Genomic DNA, 18,030 nt, shown 5'->3' on the forward strand with positions numbered 1-18,030 from the left:
AAGTAGGATAGGAGAAGTGACTGATTAACTTACTAGTAGTTTAATGAGGAGGAAAAGGTGAATAGTAGCAATATTATGAAGGTCAAACTGACAGCATTTAGTGATGGATTGAATATAATAAAGATAACAATAGTTTTTGCATTTGTTATGTGCCAGGCAATGCTTTAAGCATTGGGTGAATACAAGACTCAAGAATACAGCTCATTGTAAGCAAAAAATGTGTCTGTCTATTACTATATTGTACTCTCCCAAGTCCTTAGTACAGCGCTCTACACACAGTAGGTACTTAACAAGTATGACTGACTGACTGACTGAATGAATGAATGAATACAAGCAAACCAGGTTTGGCACAGTGGGGCTCACAATCTCAATCCCTATTTTTACAGATGCAGCAACTGAGACATAGAGAAATTAAATGACTTGCCTAAGGTCACATAAAGGACACGTGGTGGAGGTTGAAAGAAAAACAGGAATCAAGAATAATGCCAAAGCTTGTAATACAGGAAGAGTCTACAGTGATGGGAAAGTCAAGGGGAGGATAAGGTGTAGTGGGATGATAAAGTACATTTTAGACATATTAAGGTTGAGGTGACAGGAGCACATCCAAGAAGAGACATCTTGAAGGCAGGAGGAAATGTGAGACTGCACAGAGGGATAGAGAGTAGGGATGGAGATGTAGATTTGGTTTGCATTCTCATAGAAGTGGAGGTTGAAGCCATGTGAGCAAATAAGTTGTCCAAGGGAGTGGGTGTAGATGGCGAATAGAAGGGGACCCAGAACTGAAGCTTGAGGGACTCCCACAATTAGAGGATGGGAGGGGGAGGAGGAGCCCGTGAAGGAGACTGAGAATGAGCAGCCAGAGAGATAAGAAGAGAACCAGGATAGGACAGTGTCAGTGAAGCCAAGGTTGGATAACGTTTCCAGGAGAAAGGGGTGGTAGTCAGGTTTGAAGGCGACTGAGAGGTTAATAATAACAACAATAATAATAATGATAATAATAATGGTGGTATTGGTTAAGCACTTCCTATGTGCAAAATACTGTTCTAAGCACTAGGGGAGATACAAGGCGATCAGGTTGTCCCATGTGGGGCTCACAGTTTTTAATCCCCATTTTACAGATGAGGGAAATGAGGCACAGAGAAGTTAAGTGACTTGCCCAAAGTCACACATCTGGCAAGTGGTGGAGCTGGGATTCAAACCCATGACCTCTGACTCCCAAGCCCAGGCTCTTTCCACTGGAATAGAGGCTGTTGGAAGGAAGGCAAACAACCATCACATGATGTCCCCAAGCATCCTGTGTTAATGTTGAAGACAGAATGTTGGAATGAATGGCCTTTGGGTTAGGCTAATAACCACATTCTTTATTATTTTGTATTCTAGCTCACTGGTCAATATTTACATTTAGCTGCAAAAGATTTGAAAGAAAAATGTCTCTTTAATAGCTATAGGAAAGGGTGATGTAATGTACACCCTTCACCTCCCTAACTGAAAATGAGGGAAATGAGCAAAATCAACACTACAGTAATGGAGCTACAGTTGAGTGCCATATAATTTTCCTAGCGCTTTGAAGAATTTGTTCATTCATTCATTCACTCAATTGTACTTATTGAGTGTTTACTGTGTACAGAGTAATGTACTAAGCACTTAGAATGTACAGTACAGCAAATAAAGAGAGACAAGCCCTGCCCACAATGGGTTCACAGTCTAGAGACGGTAGAGACAGACAGCAATACAAGTCAACATGCATCAGTATAAATAGAAGTCAAACTCATGCTGGAGAAATGTCAATAGGTCTTTCTTGAAAGGTTTAACCTTGCAAACATCGCCTGACCCTAAGGGGTAGCAGAATATAACTGCTATGTAACATTATGTTAACATCATTAATCACATAATCTTTACACCATGAATTAATGCATAAAGTACAAGAGACATTTTAAGTAACAGTCAGAAAATGGGACTGGAAAATAAAACAGAAGTGAATACTGATATTAAGCTGTCAGACTGTGTCTGATACAATCTCATATCAACACCAGCATTTAATACAGAGTTTAGCACATAATAAATGCTTAAGATTTAACACAATTACTTGAAGCAGCATGGCTCAGTGGAAAGAGCTCGGGTTTAGGAGTCAGAGGTCATGGGTCCTAAATCAGAGGTTATGGGTTCTAATCCCAGCTCCTCCACCTGCCAGCTGTGTGACTTTGGGCTAGTCACTTAACTTCTCGGTGCCTCAGTTACCTCATCTGTAAAATGGGGATTAAGAATGTGAGCCTCACATGTGACAACCTGATTACCCTGTATCTACTCCAGCGTTTAAAACAGTGCTTGGCACATAATAAGTGCTTAATAAATAGTAACATTATTATTAGTAGTAGCATTATTATTACCACGCTGAAGAAGCAGTGTGATCTAGCACGGGGCTGGGAGTCAAAAGAACCTAGGTTCTAATCCCATCTCTGCCTCTTGTCTCCTCTGTGACCTGGGCAAGTCATGTAATTTCTTTGTGCCTCAGTTACCTCGTGTAAAATGGGGACTAAGACTGTGAGCCCCATATGGGACGGGGCCTGTGTACAACCCAATTATCCTGTATCTATCCCAGTGCTTAGTACAGAGACTGGCAAGTGCCATGAAAATAATAATAGTAATTATTACCATTATTATTATTTGGAGTTCTATCTCAGTGACATTTACACTCAGGGGTATAATCTCACTGCTAGAAGCATTGTCTTTGCACTAGAGAATAACTTCACAAAATTTCATTTTGATTGCTGCTTAACTGATGGATCCAAAATCAGTCAGGTCAGACAGGGTGATTCAATATCAATAAACAAACATTGTGGTTTGTATTTACCACATTAGATCTGCCAATAACCTCCCAAATCACATCTGCTCCTCCCTAGCCAGTTACCTGACTAGTTTTGTTTCTTTTCTCCTTTGATCACTTTGACAATATAGTTGACTTCCCTGACTTAGACAGGGAAAGACACTTCACTGGGTATTGTCATGCAAAGGTTTTAGGAACATGAGTTTGAATAACCTAAAGAATTTTGAAATCGAGAATTATGAAATGTAAAATAGTCTATTTTGTTGAATGGGTTTTCAGTTATTGCTCTGGATGAGAAACTATTTTTCAGCTTTAAAAGAAGAAATGAAACACTAAAATTAGATTCCATTAAAAACAGCATCTTGCTTTTGATGATAATGATCATGAATGCATCATTCTCATCACTTATTATTGTTCCAGATTTCACTATACAGGTGTGTTCTTATTCAAATCCTGGCATTTTACTCATGAGATAACATCTCTGATGAGGCAATGATTTGAGAATGAACAGAATGAACGTTAATCCTGATTTTAGAATGTTATAAATCTAAAATCATTTGCATGGGCATGGTAAAGAGCATTTGGCTTATTCTTGAAAGATAAATATAGGGTATTTCCACCAGAGGGTCACCCAAGAGATAATCCTAATGCAATTTGTTCCAATCTACTAGCAATCATATTTATTGAGCACTTACACTGTGCAGAGCACCTGTACTAAGTGCTTGGGAGAGTACCCAGTATAACAGTCAGTAAACATGTACCCTGCCCACAATTAGCTTACATTTGGAAACTCATTCCCACTCATTCATTTAAGCATACTAATTTTACTACCCCATATTGATATTATGGAACAGGATGGGCTTATCAATCACATTATCCTTCTGAAATGAATATAAACTCAGTTCTGACAGAACCCATGTCTTCAGTGTGTATAATGGGTAGAACTATGTGGCAGAATTATGATACGTTCTTCTACCAAAGTACATTTTTCTGCATGCAGCATGGTGCAATATAGAAATGATTGTGAACATGAACATGGCTTTGTATACAAGGTAACTATAAAATATGTTTTCCTTTTTGTGGGATTCCTTAAGAATATATCCCCACTTTATATGAAAATTATGTCCAAGAATGGAACATATACTTGTGAATACTAACATTTTAATCTTTTATAAATTCATAACATTTTTAAGGACATTCAAGATGCACTTTACCTTATGAAATATGTGTGGTTTGTACATAAAATCTAAAAATATTTCAAAATTACTTATAGATTACATAACATAAACTATAAGTCATGATTTCAAGTTCTGCCAGTCTGGCAAATTCTGCCAGATTGTGTGACATGCATGTGACTTTGACACTACCTTACTCTTTGTAAAATTAATGCAAATTTTATGCAGCAACTATATGGGAAAACCACCTGTCTGTGGGCAAATAATAATAATGTTGGTATTTGTTAAGCGCTTACTATGTGCAGAGCACGGTTCTAAGCACTGGGGTAGATACAGGGTAATCAGGTTGTCCCACGTGAGGCTCACAATCTTAATCCCCATTTTACAGATGAGGTAACTGAGGCACAGAGAAGTTAGGTGACTTTCCCACAGTCACACATCTGACAAGTGGCAGAGTCGGCATTCGAACCCATGACCTCTGACTCCCAAGCCCGTGCTCTTTTCACTGAGCTACGCTGCTTCTTCACTTCAGCATATTTGTAATAATTGTGTTCATAACAACTAAATAGACACCACAACATCATCCCATTATTGCAAATCTCCTATTTCCTTATGTGAAACCCACAAAGGAGGGAATAGTTGTTAAAAGTCCACCAGCAATCTGGGATATCTACTCTTTTATTCCCAGAAATCTGAGGAAATTTCAAAGTACTGATCAAGCATTACTTCCCATTTAAAAAGCTTATTCTAAAACATTCAAATGTTTACTACTTTCTTCTTGCATACAATAGAAACTTCTAAAATGTGCTACACTGTTTTCCTCAGCCATCTTTTTTTTTCTTCAATATCCAGTTTTCTATTCTTTTAACTGCTCCTTGAAGAGAACTTGTCTGTCTCTGACCCATTCCTGCTCCCTCTGTCCCTAGACAACACTACCCCTTTTTTGAACCACCTCTGTCCCTAGACAACACTATTCCCTCTGCGAACCAAGCGTCTCCACACTTCCAAGTCCCTCCTTGAAGCAAACTCCTCCAAAAAACACTTTATGGTAATCAATCAATCAGTAGTATTTATCGAACTTTGAAACAATATTTAAATCATGACTATGATTTTGCTGACTAACAAATATACCACTGATTTTATAGGTTTGCGACCTGGACTTTCCATAGACACCATATTCAAATTATAGAATAGTTCTGAAAACACCACTTTCTCAAAATACTTAATATTAAATGGCACTTCAGAATCACAAACAAGTTTCTAGAATGCAGTCAAAGCCTCAGCATCAAAGCTGTGTTTATCATATTACACCTTTAGTGGACAGGACCTGTTGGGAAAATGGACAATAATAGGATATTCAATCATTTGATTAATCAACAGAATTTATTGTACCCTTTCATTATTTAGTGCACAAGAGAGAAAAATATAATTAGTAGATATGATACCAGCTTTCTGGGAGTATATTTTCTACTGGGGATGGCAGATACCAAAATTAATTACAGAAACAAGGAAGTTATAGAGTATAAAGAATATGCCAAATAATAATAATGTTGTATTCGTTAAACATTATGTGCCAAGCACTGTTCTAAGCACTGGGATAATTACAGGGTAATCTGTTTGTCCCACATGAGGCTGACAATTTTAATCCCTATTTTACAGATGAGGTAACTGAGGCACCGAGAAGTTAAGTGAGTTGCCCAGAGTCACACAGCTGCAGGTGGTGGAGCCGGGATTAGAACACAAGACCTCTGACTCCTAAACCCACGCTCTTTCCACTGAGCCAAGCTGCTTCTCTAAGCACCAAGGAGCTGAAAACCTGACTGTCTATTATAAGGCTGGACAAATAGTGTTTAGCATAGTGCCTTATATATATTTAGAAGGCAGTCAATGAACACCATTATTGCTACTATGTACAACGAATTTATGTACAAAGAAACATGAATAAGCAGAGTGGCTGTACCACTCTAAAGCATGTGCTTACTTACCCTCTATTGTCAGCTTTGAGTACTTTCAGCTCCATGACCACCACGGTCTTGGGGCCACTATTTCCTGCTAGGATTCCCCCATATAATTGAATGCAAAAGCTAATAGAATATACAAGTGAGCAAATATTTTACAGTGGAGGGAAATGCCCCAATTTGATGGTATATATCCCACTGTTGGTACTGCTAAAGGCAGAACCAGTTCAGGTTCCAACTTGCAGCTGTAGTGATGGGAGAGGACACCTTAGCTCTGTTGGGGATGGCAGTAGAATGAGCAGTGGCTGCTGCCATAGGGTGGTGGAAGAAGAAGAAGAGAAATAGTAGAAGTAGTAGGAATATGTAGCAGCGGTAATAATATACTTTAGGCAGCCACTAGGTTTAATGCACTAACTACGCACTTGGGAAAATACATCCAAATCACAACGTACAACCCTGACCAAAGGCAGTATACATTCTCACAGGGGAGACAGTCATAGGAACACTGGGAGGAAAGAAATTACTCCTTTAGTTTTGCAGCGACAACCTCGGTTGCTGCTTCTGCCATTACTGAAATTGAGAAAGAGACCCTGGAAGGAAAGGAGTAGATTTAATTGGATGAAGCTCTGCATACCCTGTAGAGGAAAAGGAGAGAGATTGAGAGGGTTTCTACAAAAACACTTCAGCTACCACAGTGGGAAAACCGAAAGAAAATAGAAGGCTCAGGTAAAAGGGCAGGAGAGTTTATGGTGATAAAATAGTTCATATTCAGCCCAGATTGGGAAAGCAGAAAGAAAACAGGCCCTGGAACCAAGGGAATAAGAAAGAGGCAACTGAATTGATCTGGAACAAGACCAAGGAATCAAAATAAGCCTCATGCTTCAAATGATACTTAAAAATGTATTTATTTTTTATATTTATATGTATAAATGACTCAGTTGGGCAGGAAAAAAGACTGCTGGAAGGGGCTATACCCGTGGGGTAATAAGCCCAGGGGTAGGGGACACCTTCTTCTCTGGTTTACCCAGTGATGAGCTTACGAGCGAAAGACATCAGGCAATCCTGAGCAGGGCCTCCGCTGCAATTCCCCACGCCCCCAAGAACAACTGACAAAAGAACTTGCCCTCTTTGCCCAATGTGGAACCACCTAAGTCATGCACAGAGACACCTATGGCTGCCTAAGCCAAGCACCTAAGATTTGAACCAGGACAATGACAAGCTATGGGCAGTCCGACTACTTGAAACTCCTCCAGTGTGAGATCATCTTCATCAAGAAGTGGGGAAAACCAGTTGGATTGGTAACTGTTGGTGTTATGCATTTAGTGTGTGTGAGATGTGTGTTTGTGTAGGCGACTAATCCCTGTTTTAGTATTAAATAAAGCTTTCCATTGTAACGGTGGTGTTTGGATTTACTTTCTGAACATGTCACTGGAGCGCCCAAATTAAAAAGGGATCATATCCCTGGTTAAGGGCTCATAAGTCGAACATCTGATGTTGTGGGGGATCGATCCCCGGCTGGTGCTCATGACAGGATACTAGTAATTCATTAATTAAAAAGCTAGAACCTTCAGTCATTTTTTCATATTGTTTTTCATCTTTTGGTATGGAATGGATAGTTTCACTGTCCTGAAGACCTCAAGAGTGAAATGTAAATGATGAATATTAAACTCAGAAAAGTTCAAAAATTATATATAATTACTTTCATATGAAATTTTTGTCAATATTGAGAGACATTATTTACTACTTGGTTTTGATTTTATGAATATTTCATCTGCATACTTTAATTACATTGAGTCCCTAGAAAACATCATCAAATGCCAAATAGATTAGTGTATTAGACTGGATAATCTTTGTATGCATTCATAATAGAATAGTTTGTGGACTTGGTTCACATCTCACAGTCATTGGCAAGGCCTCAAGGACATTTGAAATAAAAATTTTAACCCCCAAGTCATTCCAATTTCCAAAAAAATCTAGTGCAAAATGCTTCCTTCTCTTAAAAATCTATATTTAAATAATTTAATTAAAAACAGGTCATTCGAGGATATGTTGATATAGCAATTATAAATCTAATCTGACAACATGTTTTTATGAAAAATCTCATATTCTTCACTTTAAATAAATGGATAATGTGCCTTCCTTGTTGAAAACAAGTCACTTTTATAATGGAGGTATTCTGCTTTTGTATTGAAATCACATTTAGAAGTTGAACAGTTAGAGGGTGAGCTCAAATAAACCTCCTTAGCAGGAGGTCACATGTTCTAAAGGACTCCAAACTATGAATAATAATGACAATAATGGTATTTGCTAATAATTTACTATGTGTTAAACATTGAACTTGGTGCTAGGGTAGATACAAGATATGATCAGGTTGATCACAGTCTTTTTCCCACATGGAGCTCACAGATTAAGTGGGGAGGGAGAGCAGGTATTTAATCCTCATTTTACAGATGAGGAAACTGAGGCACAGACAGACAAGCTATATGATTTATCCAAGGCTCTACAATAGTCAAGTTGATGAGCTGACAGATTTTAGAACATGGTGTTCCTAGTGTGGATGAATATATTTTCTAGCTTAGATAATGCCTATATAATTGATAGTATATAATTAATAATAGTAATTAAGTGCTTACTATGTGCCAATTGAATTTATTGAATGCTTACTGTGTTCAGAGAGCACTATATTAAGGGCTTGAGAGAGTACAATATAATGATAAACAAATTCCATGCCCACAATGAGCTTACAGTCTAGAGGAATGCATAGCCTGAAAATTATGTCACTTGATGATTGAGGCATCATAACCCACAAGATCAACTGTTGGATTTTTGAATAGCCTGTAATTCTCACCACAACATGTTATCATTTTGGATCCATATTGGACAAATATAGAGTCCCAGTGGTCCTCTTAAGCTTTTAAAGCATTATTTCAAATTCAATACATCTTCTGAAATGAAAACTCAGCTTTCAGACACTTAAAGTAGCCATGAGGGCGCTTTCATGGCGAACAAGTGTTCCCTCAGGTGCCTCTGGGGCTATTATGAAAGTTTTAAAACTTCATCGTTAAAAATGTTTATATAATATTTTACATAAATTTATGTAACAACCCTCACTGCTTGAAATGTGTAAAGCTCTTAAACTACTTTCAGTCCCATGTTTTCTGAGAAACAAATCTGTAAAACAGTTTCATTTTTAAGCTGCCAATTTCATGGTGCCCAAAGGATAGAGTGCTGAGTATAACAGACCTTTTACTTCCTACAGTGACAGTGCTATGAAACATTCCTAAGACTTTAAAAATGAATTTACAAATGTAGCACAAGAAAATTTGTTAAGAACTTAATATCCTTCTCTGTGATATCATCAATGTTTATAATGATGTTAATAATAATTTTCACACTGTGTTACTCACTATGTGCTAAGTACTGTTCTAAGTGCTGGGGAAGATACTACACAGTCATATCAGACACAGTCCCTTTTTTACATGGGGATCTCAGTCTACAGAGAAGAGGAGCAGGCATTGAATCCCTATTTTATTGGTGAAGAAACTGAAGCACAGAGAAGTGAGGTGACTTGCCCAAAGTCATGTAGTAACCAAATAACTAAGCCGAGATCAGAACTCCTGAATTCCAGTCCTCTGCTCTTTCCACTACTAGGCCATGCTCCTTTCCCATTTTACATGAAACATTTCTTAGATTAGATGAAATAATTTGGTTGGCTTAAGCTAGTTGATTTTCACATGAAGCTCACTCAGCCCAACAGTTTGGTTTCTAGGCATCTTTAAATATTAGGCCACGTTGTTTCTCACTGGTAAATAGAAGATATTAAATGGGTATAAATTAAATCAAAGGGGAAAGTGTTTTCCTAGATTAATACAGAGGGTAAAGTAAAACTCTAACATCCAGTGTTTCACAGAAATTGGGTTTTTTTGTGTTTTTATAAAAATGTAATTCATATTTTTTTTAGATACAGTCATTCCTCACTTGTAAGTCCCTTAATCCATTTTACGATGCCATTCCTATCTTTTAATACAATGTGTGGGAGAGTGGGCAGATGGAATTTTTTTTTCAGAGGGAAACTGTGGTAAGTCAGTGAACCCAAGAGGGATTTGACTAAGTCCATAGGTGAGTGGTCCACATGGGCTAACAGAAGAAAAATTAGGAATTGAGGAGTTAAGTAGATATATTTGGGTTTGAGATTTATAATGTGGAAATGGGAAAATTGGGCTTATTAAATGCTACATCCTAACAGATCAGTAGGCCAGATATTGAGTAGGGTAACTATCTCATGATTCCTTAAAACTTTCTGTTGTCACTTGAGACAGACTGCTGGTTTGGTTGGATGACATTACTCTGGTGAAAGAAGGGTATTCATCACTTTGCTAACCTGATTTCAAGAAGGCATTGTATAGGTAAGATATTCCTGAACTAACAAAAGAGCAGAAACAAGACTAGGACTTGAAGATAGCTTTCTGTATGATCCTGTAAATGACTGAGGAGGTCCAAAGTACAACCTCCTCCATTATCCATTAGGGGAGGGAAGTGATTTCAGCAGGTTTCTGACCTACTCAAATCCTGTTTCTGTCTCCACTCTCTAGAACCACGAAGGGGGAGGGATCAAAAGTTTCACTTTGTGGAACTTTGAATTCAAAATTTGATCAGCAATTGAGTGTAGTGGGCAACACAAGCACAATGCATACTAGTAGTCACTTCTTGTCAGTCATTCAGTCAGTCAGTTGTATTTACTGAACACTGTGTTCCTTGAATAAAGCTAGGTTTATTTTGTCAAAGAAATGACAGCATCAAGAGTACTGTCAGACAATAATAGGGAGAAAATAAAACTGATGTCATTGGATATTTAAAAAGGTTATTTTTTGTTCAGTTTTGAAAGAAATAAAAAAAATCCAAGATTAGCTCTTACTACTTTAAATAGATAAGAAAGGGAAGCAGCATGGCATAATGGATGAAGAAGCATAATGGATGGAGAAGCAGCGTGGCTCAGTGGAAAGAGCACGGGCTTTGGAGTCAGGGCTCATGAGTTCAAATCCCAGCTCTGCCACTTGTCGGCTGTGTGACTGTGGGCAAGTCACTTAACTTCTCTGTGCCTCAGTTCCCTCATCTGTAAAATGGGGATTAAGACTGTGAGCCCCATGTGGGACAACCTGATTCCCCTATGTCTACCCCAGCACTTAGAACGGTGCTCAGCACATAGTAAGCACTTAACAAATACCAACATTATTATAATGGATAGAGCATTGGCCTGGGGGCATTTGTCATGGTTCTAATCCTGACTCCTCCACTTGTCATCTTTGTGATCTTGGGCAAGTCACTTCACTTCTCTGTCCCTCAGTTACCACATCTAGATAATGGGAATTGAGACTGTGAGCCTCTCATGCAACAGGGGCTGTGTCCAAATTGTATTTACTTGTATCCACCCCAGTGCTTGGTTCAGTGCCTGGCATATAGTAAGAGCTTAACAAATACCATTATCATTTTTATTATTATTATTACTATGGGAAGGGATTCCATTTTGAGCAGTTTTAGAAGTAATAATCATTTTTATTGAACATTTACTGAATGTGATGCACCATGCTTAGCTTTGGGGAAGAATAATAGAGTGATATAGATTCTTCATTCATTTTACCACCTCCTTCAATTCAAATGATATGCGATTAAGATCATCGACTTATTTAAATGTAGAGACAATATTGAAAAGTGCACAGCATTGGAACATGAATAACATATTTATTTACCAAGACATTGATGGATTTCAGATTAGAAGTCTCAATATAAAAAGAAGAATATCTTTTCCAGGTAGTCTTCTATATGGAACTCTCTCCTACTACAACCCAATACACACAACTCGTTCCTCTAGTGCCAACCTACTCGCTGTTCCTCAATCTTGTCTATCTTGCAGCTGACCTCTCGCCCACATCCTGCCTCAGGCCTGGACCGCTCTCCCACTTCATATGTGACAAAGAATTACCCTCCCCACCTTAAAACCCTCCAGAAAATACATCTCCAAGACATCTTTCCTGACTAAACCCTTATTTCCTCTTCTCCCATTGCCTTTTGGATTACTTTTGCGCTTAGATTTGCATCCTTTACTAACCCATCTCTCAGCCCCACAACACTTATGTACATCTCCCTACATTATTAATTTGTATTAATGTCTGTCTCCCCCTCTAGACTTTAAGCAAACTACGGGCAGGGAATGTGTCCGCTACACTGTTATAGAGTACTCTCCCAAGTGTTACTTGAGCACTCTGCACACAGTAAATATGATCAATCAATCAATAAATGACTGATTATCCTGAAGATTGTCTGTGTCTTTGTATTCGTTTTGAGCTACCAGACTGTGTGTGAGCATCTCTTTTCAATAAAAGCTTCAGAAACCATCTACTGTGAAATTTTGGAAAAAGTGTAGGACATCATCATATTTATCCATACCAAAATGAGGAGAAATGAATTGATTAAAAATTTTAAAATAATTACTGACTACAATTGGAAACTGAGAGCTTCGATTATTTAGAGATCATAGTTATATCTCCATTTGTAACACTTGTTTTCATATATGATTTTAGGTTTGTGCTGTTATAATAATAATAATAATAATGTTGGTATTTGTTAAGCGCTTACTATGTGCAAAGCACTGTTATAAGTGCTGGGGGAGATACAGGGAAATCAAGTTGTCCCTCGTGAGGCTCACAGTCTTCATCCCCATTTTACAGATGAGGTCACTGGTGCACTGCTATGCATCTAATTAAGCTCAATTGAATTTTTTGCTGGTAGGAAGCCCACAGACTATGATACAGATTATTTTTTGTGTGTGGTACTTGTAAGCTCTGACTATGAGCCAGGAGTTCTACCAAGCATTGGGGTAAATACAAGTTATTCAGGCTTGGCACAGTCTATGTCCCATTTGGGGCTTACACTCTTAATCTCCATTTTACAGATGAGATAACTGAGACACAGAAAATTTAAGTGATTTTCCCAAGGTCAACCAGCACTCAAGTGGTAGAGCAGGGATTAGAAGAAATTAGATCCTTCAGGCTCCCAGGCCCATGCACTATCCACTAGGTCATGCTTCTTCTCTGGGTTTTTCTGGTGACAGTATTCTGAATTTTTCTACCATGAATTATGAGGAAAAAATGAATTATTGTGCCAAAGATTTTAATTAGATCTCTGAGCAACTTGCTGTTTGAAGTATCTTTGATTGCACAAATACCTTTCTGAATAATAATCCTATAGACCATGAGGTCCTTGTGGGCAGGGAACATGTCTACCGACTCTACTGTTCTCTCCCAAGCACCTAGTACAGTGCTTGGTACACAGTAAGCATTCAATAAACACCACTGATTGCTTGATCATCAATTTCATTTGTGGAATCTTTAAAATGTGCAGATAACTGTACTAAGTGCATGGGATTACAGCATGGCCTAACAGAAAGAGCATGGGCCTGTGAGTCAGAGGATATGGGTTCTAATCCCAGCTCCACCACATATCTGTTACATGGACCTTGGGCAAGTAACTTCACTTCTCTGGTCCTCAGGTAACTCATCTGGAAAATAGGGAGTAAGACTGTGAGCTCTATGTAGGACAGAAAGGGACTGAGTCCAACCCGATGATCTCGTATCTAAGCGCTTAGTAGAGTGCTTTGCACATAGTAAGCATTTAAGAAATACCACAATTACTATTAATAAAATTGATAGGCATAAATGTAAACTCTTTCCTGAGCACTTAGCACATTCTGTGCATAATAAGTGTTCAATAAATTCCAATGTTCAACTGATTGACATGATCCCTACCCTGAATGAGCTTATATCTTTCACCTTTATCCTATTGCTCAAAGGACCATTGATCATAAAAACAAACTGGGTGAATGAATAACTGGATGAACAACATACTATGTACTATGGCCTGAGAGTCAGAATGTCATGGGTTCTAATCCTGCTCCACCACTTGTCTGCTATGTGACCTTGGGCAGGTCACTTCACTTCTCTGTCCCTCAGTTACCTCATCTGTAAAATGGGGATTGAGACCATGAGCCCCACGTGGGACAGGGTTATGTCTAATACAAGGATACATGATTTGCTTGTATCCATCCCAGTGTTTAGTACAGGGACTGGCATATAATAAATGCTTAACAAATGCCATTATCATTATTTTCATATATGACTACAAAATGAATTATTTTATAATTTCAAGATGAACTTTGTAATGTAACAAAGCCTAAGTGCAGTGTAAAATGTATGTGGAAGAGGTTGGGGAAGAGAGAATAGAAAACTTTACTAAAAATGTAGCAACCATATTCAGGGAGATTTTGTATATTGTTGATTATTTTTTGCAAAATATATTCATTAACGATAAAACCAAATCAAGCATAGTTCTTACCATGACAGCTTGGGAGAACCCTGTTCCATCCAGGCCTTCCATCATCTCCCATAATACAAGTGAGTGTTGAATATCCTTGAAGAACGTAGCCTGCATCACAGTAATAGGTGACTGTTGAGCCAAGTTTATAATCCATTCCAAGTCTAGTGCCATTCATGATATTGCCTGGATCGAAACAGGACTCACGTAGTTTTGCTGTAAAATAGATGTTTTGAGCTTGTCATAAAATAATTATTACAAATTTTATTTCCTAGAAGTTCTTGATGCTGATCTTAAAAATGCTGCACTTTCTGGATGATTTTCAAAGTTAGTATACATACATATTTTTACACCACTATTTTTCTTGTATACAATACTGTATATTAATTACGCCAACATCTAAAATAATTTAGCAATTCCTAATATAAATTGGCCCAGGATGAAAAAAGACAAGAGTTCCTTGATCATTACCAATCAAAATATCTCGAATTAATTCAATAAAAATCTTTTTCCCTTCATTTGTTTTTTTGTTGTGTGTGGATAACACATCTTTCTCCATTTTAGCATGAGAAGCAACTTAGCCTAGTGGAAAGAGCCCAGGCCTTGGAGGCATGAATTGAGAGACCTGGACTCTAGTCCCCTCTCTGCCACTGGTGTGCTGTGTGGCCTTGGGCAAGCCACTTAACCTTTCTGGGCCATAGTACCATGATCTGAAAAATAGGATAAAATGCCTGCTTTTCCTTCCACCTAGACTATGATCCACTAGTATGGCAGGAACAGTGTCCAATCTAATTAAACAGTCTCTACACCTATGATAAGCACCTAGTAAGGACCTAACAATGATTTTATTTGACTTTCTTATGGTATCTGTTAGGCGCATACTATATGTCAGGTACTTAGTACTAAGCACTGAGGGAGATACAAGATTGGACACAGTTCATGCCCCATATATGGCTCACGGTCCTAGACCCTTTTTACAGGTGAGATAACTGAGGCTCAGAGAAGTTAAGTGACTTGCCCAAAGACTCACAGCAGAAGGTGGCAGAATGAGGATTAGAATATGGGTCCTTCTAACTTCCAGTCACATGCTATATCCAATAGACCATGCTGCTTCAGTCATATGTCAAAAGACAAAAACTTTCTGTTAGATATAGCCTCATCATGTAATCAGATCCCATTTTTATAAGCATGAAATCTCAAAATCCCAGCTCTGCCACTTGTCAGCTGTGTGACTGTGGGCAAGTCACTTCACTTCTCTGTGCCTCATTTACCTCATCTGTAAAATGGGGATGAAGACTGTGAGCCCCACATGGGACAACCTGCTTCCCTTGTGTCTACCCCAGCACTTAGAACAGTGCTCTGCACGTAGTAAGTGCTTAACAAATACCAACATTAAGTAAAAATTGGAACTTTTGCAGATTCTTAATGACAAATTTTCCATTTTTTCATAGGTGGGCAAAGTATATTCCAAGAGTGTGTCATTTTCAAGTGGCAATAAAAGGAAAAATATATAAATGAATAAATGATCAGCTGACAATATCAAAATGAAAATGACAAGATCAAATGTATGACCATGTAAATTCTTGAAGTCACCAGAAATTAAAATCAGGCTGATAATCCTGACATTGAAAAGTCATGGGATATAGCAAAAAACCTTATTTTACATTCAACTTTTTTTTCCTTCTAGGAATTAAAGTAATTTGATTAATTAATAATCTGGTGAATTTACCCAGGGCCTGGGTCAACCTACTTTACTGCATTGCACTCTCCCAAGTGCTTAGTATGGTATTCTGCACATAGTAAATGTTCAATAAATACCACTGATTGATTGGTTTGATTTTTAGACTTGAATGATTAAAATCACAAAACATGGACCATTTACTTGCTTGACCTCAAACTCCACTACTAGAACATGCACGTTACTATAGGCGCTGAAAATGAAGATATTCCCAGTTACCTTTGTATTCTAGGTGGAATCCAGTAAAGCTAACAGATCCATCACTCCGAAAAGCCAAATGCATTGCATTGGAACTGCTTTCAATCCTCTCTGGCAATTTGCTGTCTTGAAAGCTTCCAATTAATGGGCTATTGTTGTCTGGCCCATCATATATATAAAGAAAGTCATAGTTTGGCTCTATGCTGAAACTTTAAAAAGAAAAAAAAAAGCAATCTTAGTTATTTTTAAAGATGCTCAATAATAAACCACAGGAATTATAACATTATAATGACATATATTTATAGGAAATCTATACTTTCATTGGATAACACTTGGCTATTTTATTCTTATCTAGTATAGAAATAAAAATTCATATCCAGCTGAATAAGGAAAACTCATCCATGGTACAATAGACAATATGTAGATCCTCTATTTGATATAAAAAACACTGTGAGACGCAGTGCAGCCTAGTGCATATAGGAAGTTCCTTGGTGTAAGAAGAACCTGGGTTCTAATCCTAACACTTCCACTTTTCTGCTGTGTAACCTTGGGCTTAAAGACTAAGACCCCCTGGACTTAACTTCTCTGTGACTCAGATACCTCATCTGTTAAATGGGGATTAAGAGTGTGAGCCCCATGTGGGATATGGGCTATGTCCAGTCTGTTACTTTATATCTACCCTGGTGCTTAAAACAGTACCTAGCACACAGTAAGTGCTTAACAATACAATTGGAAAAAAAAAAAATTCCCTGTGGTATTAGACTCCAGGCCAAAGAAAGGTCCTCAGAGCTAGTGATCAACATTTTCTAGGTCTGTGAGATTTGGAGTCGCCACTGACATCACATTTGTATCTTTGAGCAACTTGATCAGCATCACCTACAGGCTGTGCTCAACATCAAATAGAAAGAATTGTAAACAATGAAGCCCTCAAACAAAACCAGTCTTCTAACTTTGAAGCTCTCTCTTCACCTCAATATCACTGTGCTGGGTGGGAGATGTGCACAGAATAGACAACAGCAGCATACCCAAAGAGCTACTGAATGTGGAAATCAAAAACAAGGACAGAGGAAATGTTTTAATGATACAATAAAGCATTCTTATAAAATTCTGCATCCCATCTGAAAACTGGGAGTCAATCGCCAAACCAATGTGGCATACTGCAAACAAAAAAGGAGCAGCTCTAAGAAGAAATTTCATAAGAATCATGAAGCAAGGAAACACATCAAACACCAAGCATGACAAGCTTAGATGGAACAATTCTTTTGTGTGCACAATTAGATGTGACTGTGGGCCTATGTTGATCTTTTCCATCTTTTTCATATACTCCCAGTAGGAAACTTCACTACCAGGGGGTCTTAGTCTTTAAGTTTGTCTTAGTCTGTGTGCATATTTTAGTTTGGGGTTGCCTAAGTCAGTGTGCATATATAATTCTGTATGTGTTTGTTACCCCTGTGTGTCTCTTTCTTTCTATTTCTTTCTTTTCGGATTTGTCTATCCCATCCTAACACATTAAGAAAATATCAATCTTTTAAATAACAAAATGAAAAAAAAAACACATTTTAATTACAACTCATTGTTGCTCCCTTGATCATTTGGGCAGGCTTTAAACAATGTAAAAATTTATATTACTAACATAATAAATTATGTTAATGAGTAACCAAATTATTCATTGTTAATCATATTGTTGGACTTGTTGCTTGGTTCCTGTTTCAGTACTTAATATTGCCATTAATGAACTATAATTTCCTAACATGAAGTACATTAATGCTG

General features: G+C 37.9%; 1 protein-coding gene across 1 annotated transcript in view; it reads right to left on the reverse strand.

The window, feature by feature from the left end:
* The window catches only part of CSMD3 (CUB and Sushi multiple domains 3), a 778,187-nt gene that overhangs the window by 225,557 nt on the left and 534,600 nt on the right, over positions 1–18,030 (reverse strand). The window contains 2 exon segments of the mRNA XM_029063925.2: positions 14,346–14,540; positions 16,282–16,469. Coding sequence (XP_028919758.1) covers positions 14,346–14,540; positions 16,282–16,469 — 383 coding nt within the window.

This window comes from Ornithorhynchus anatinus, chromosome 4 (assembly GCF_004115215.2).
Source record: "Ornithorhynchus anatinus isolate Pmale09 chromosome 4, mOrnAna1.pri.v4, whole genome shotgun sequence".
In the NCBI taxonomy this organism is placed as follows: Eukaryota; Metazoa; Chordata; class Mammalia; order Monotremata; family Ornithorhynchidae; genus Ornithorhynchus; species Ornithorhynchus anatinus.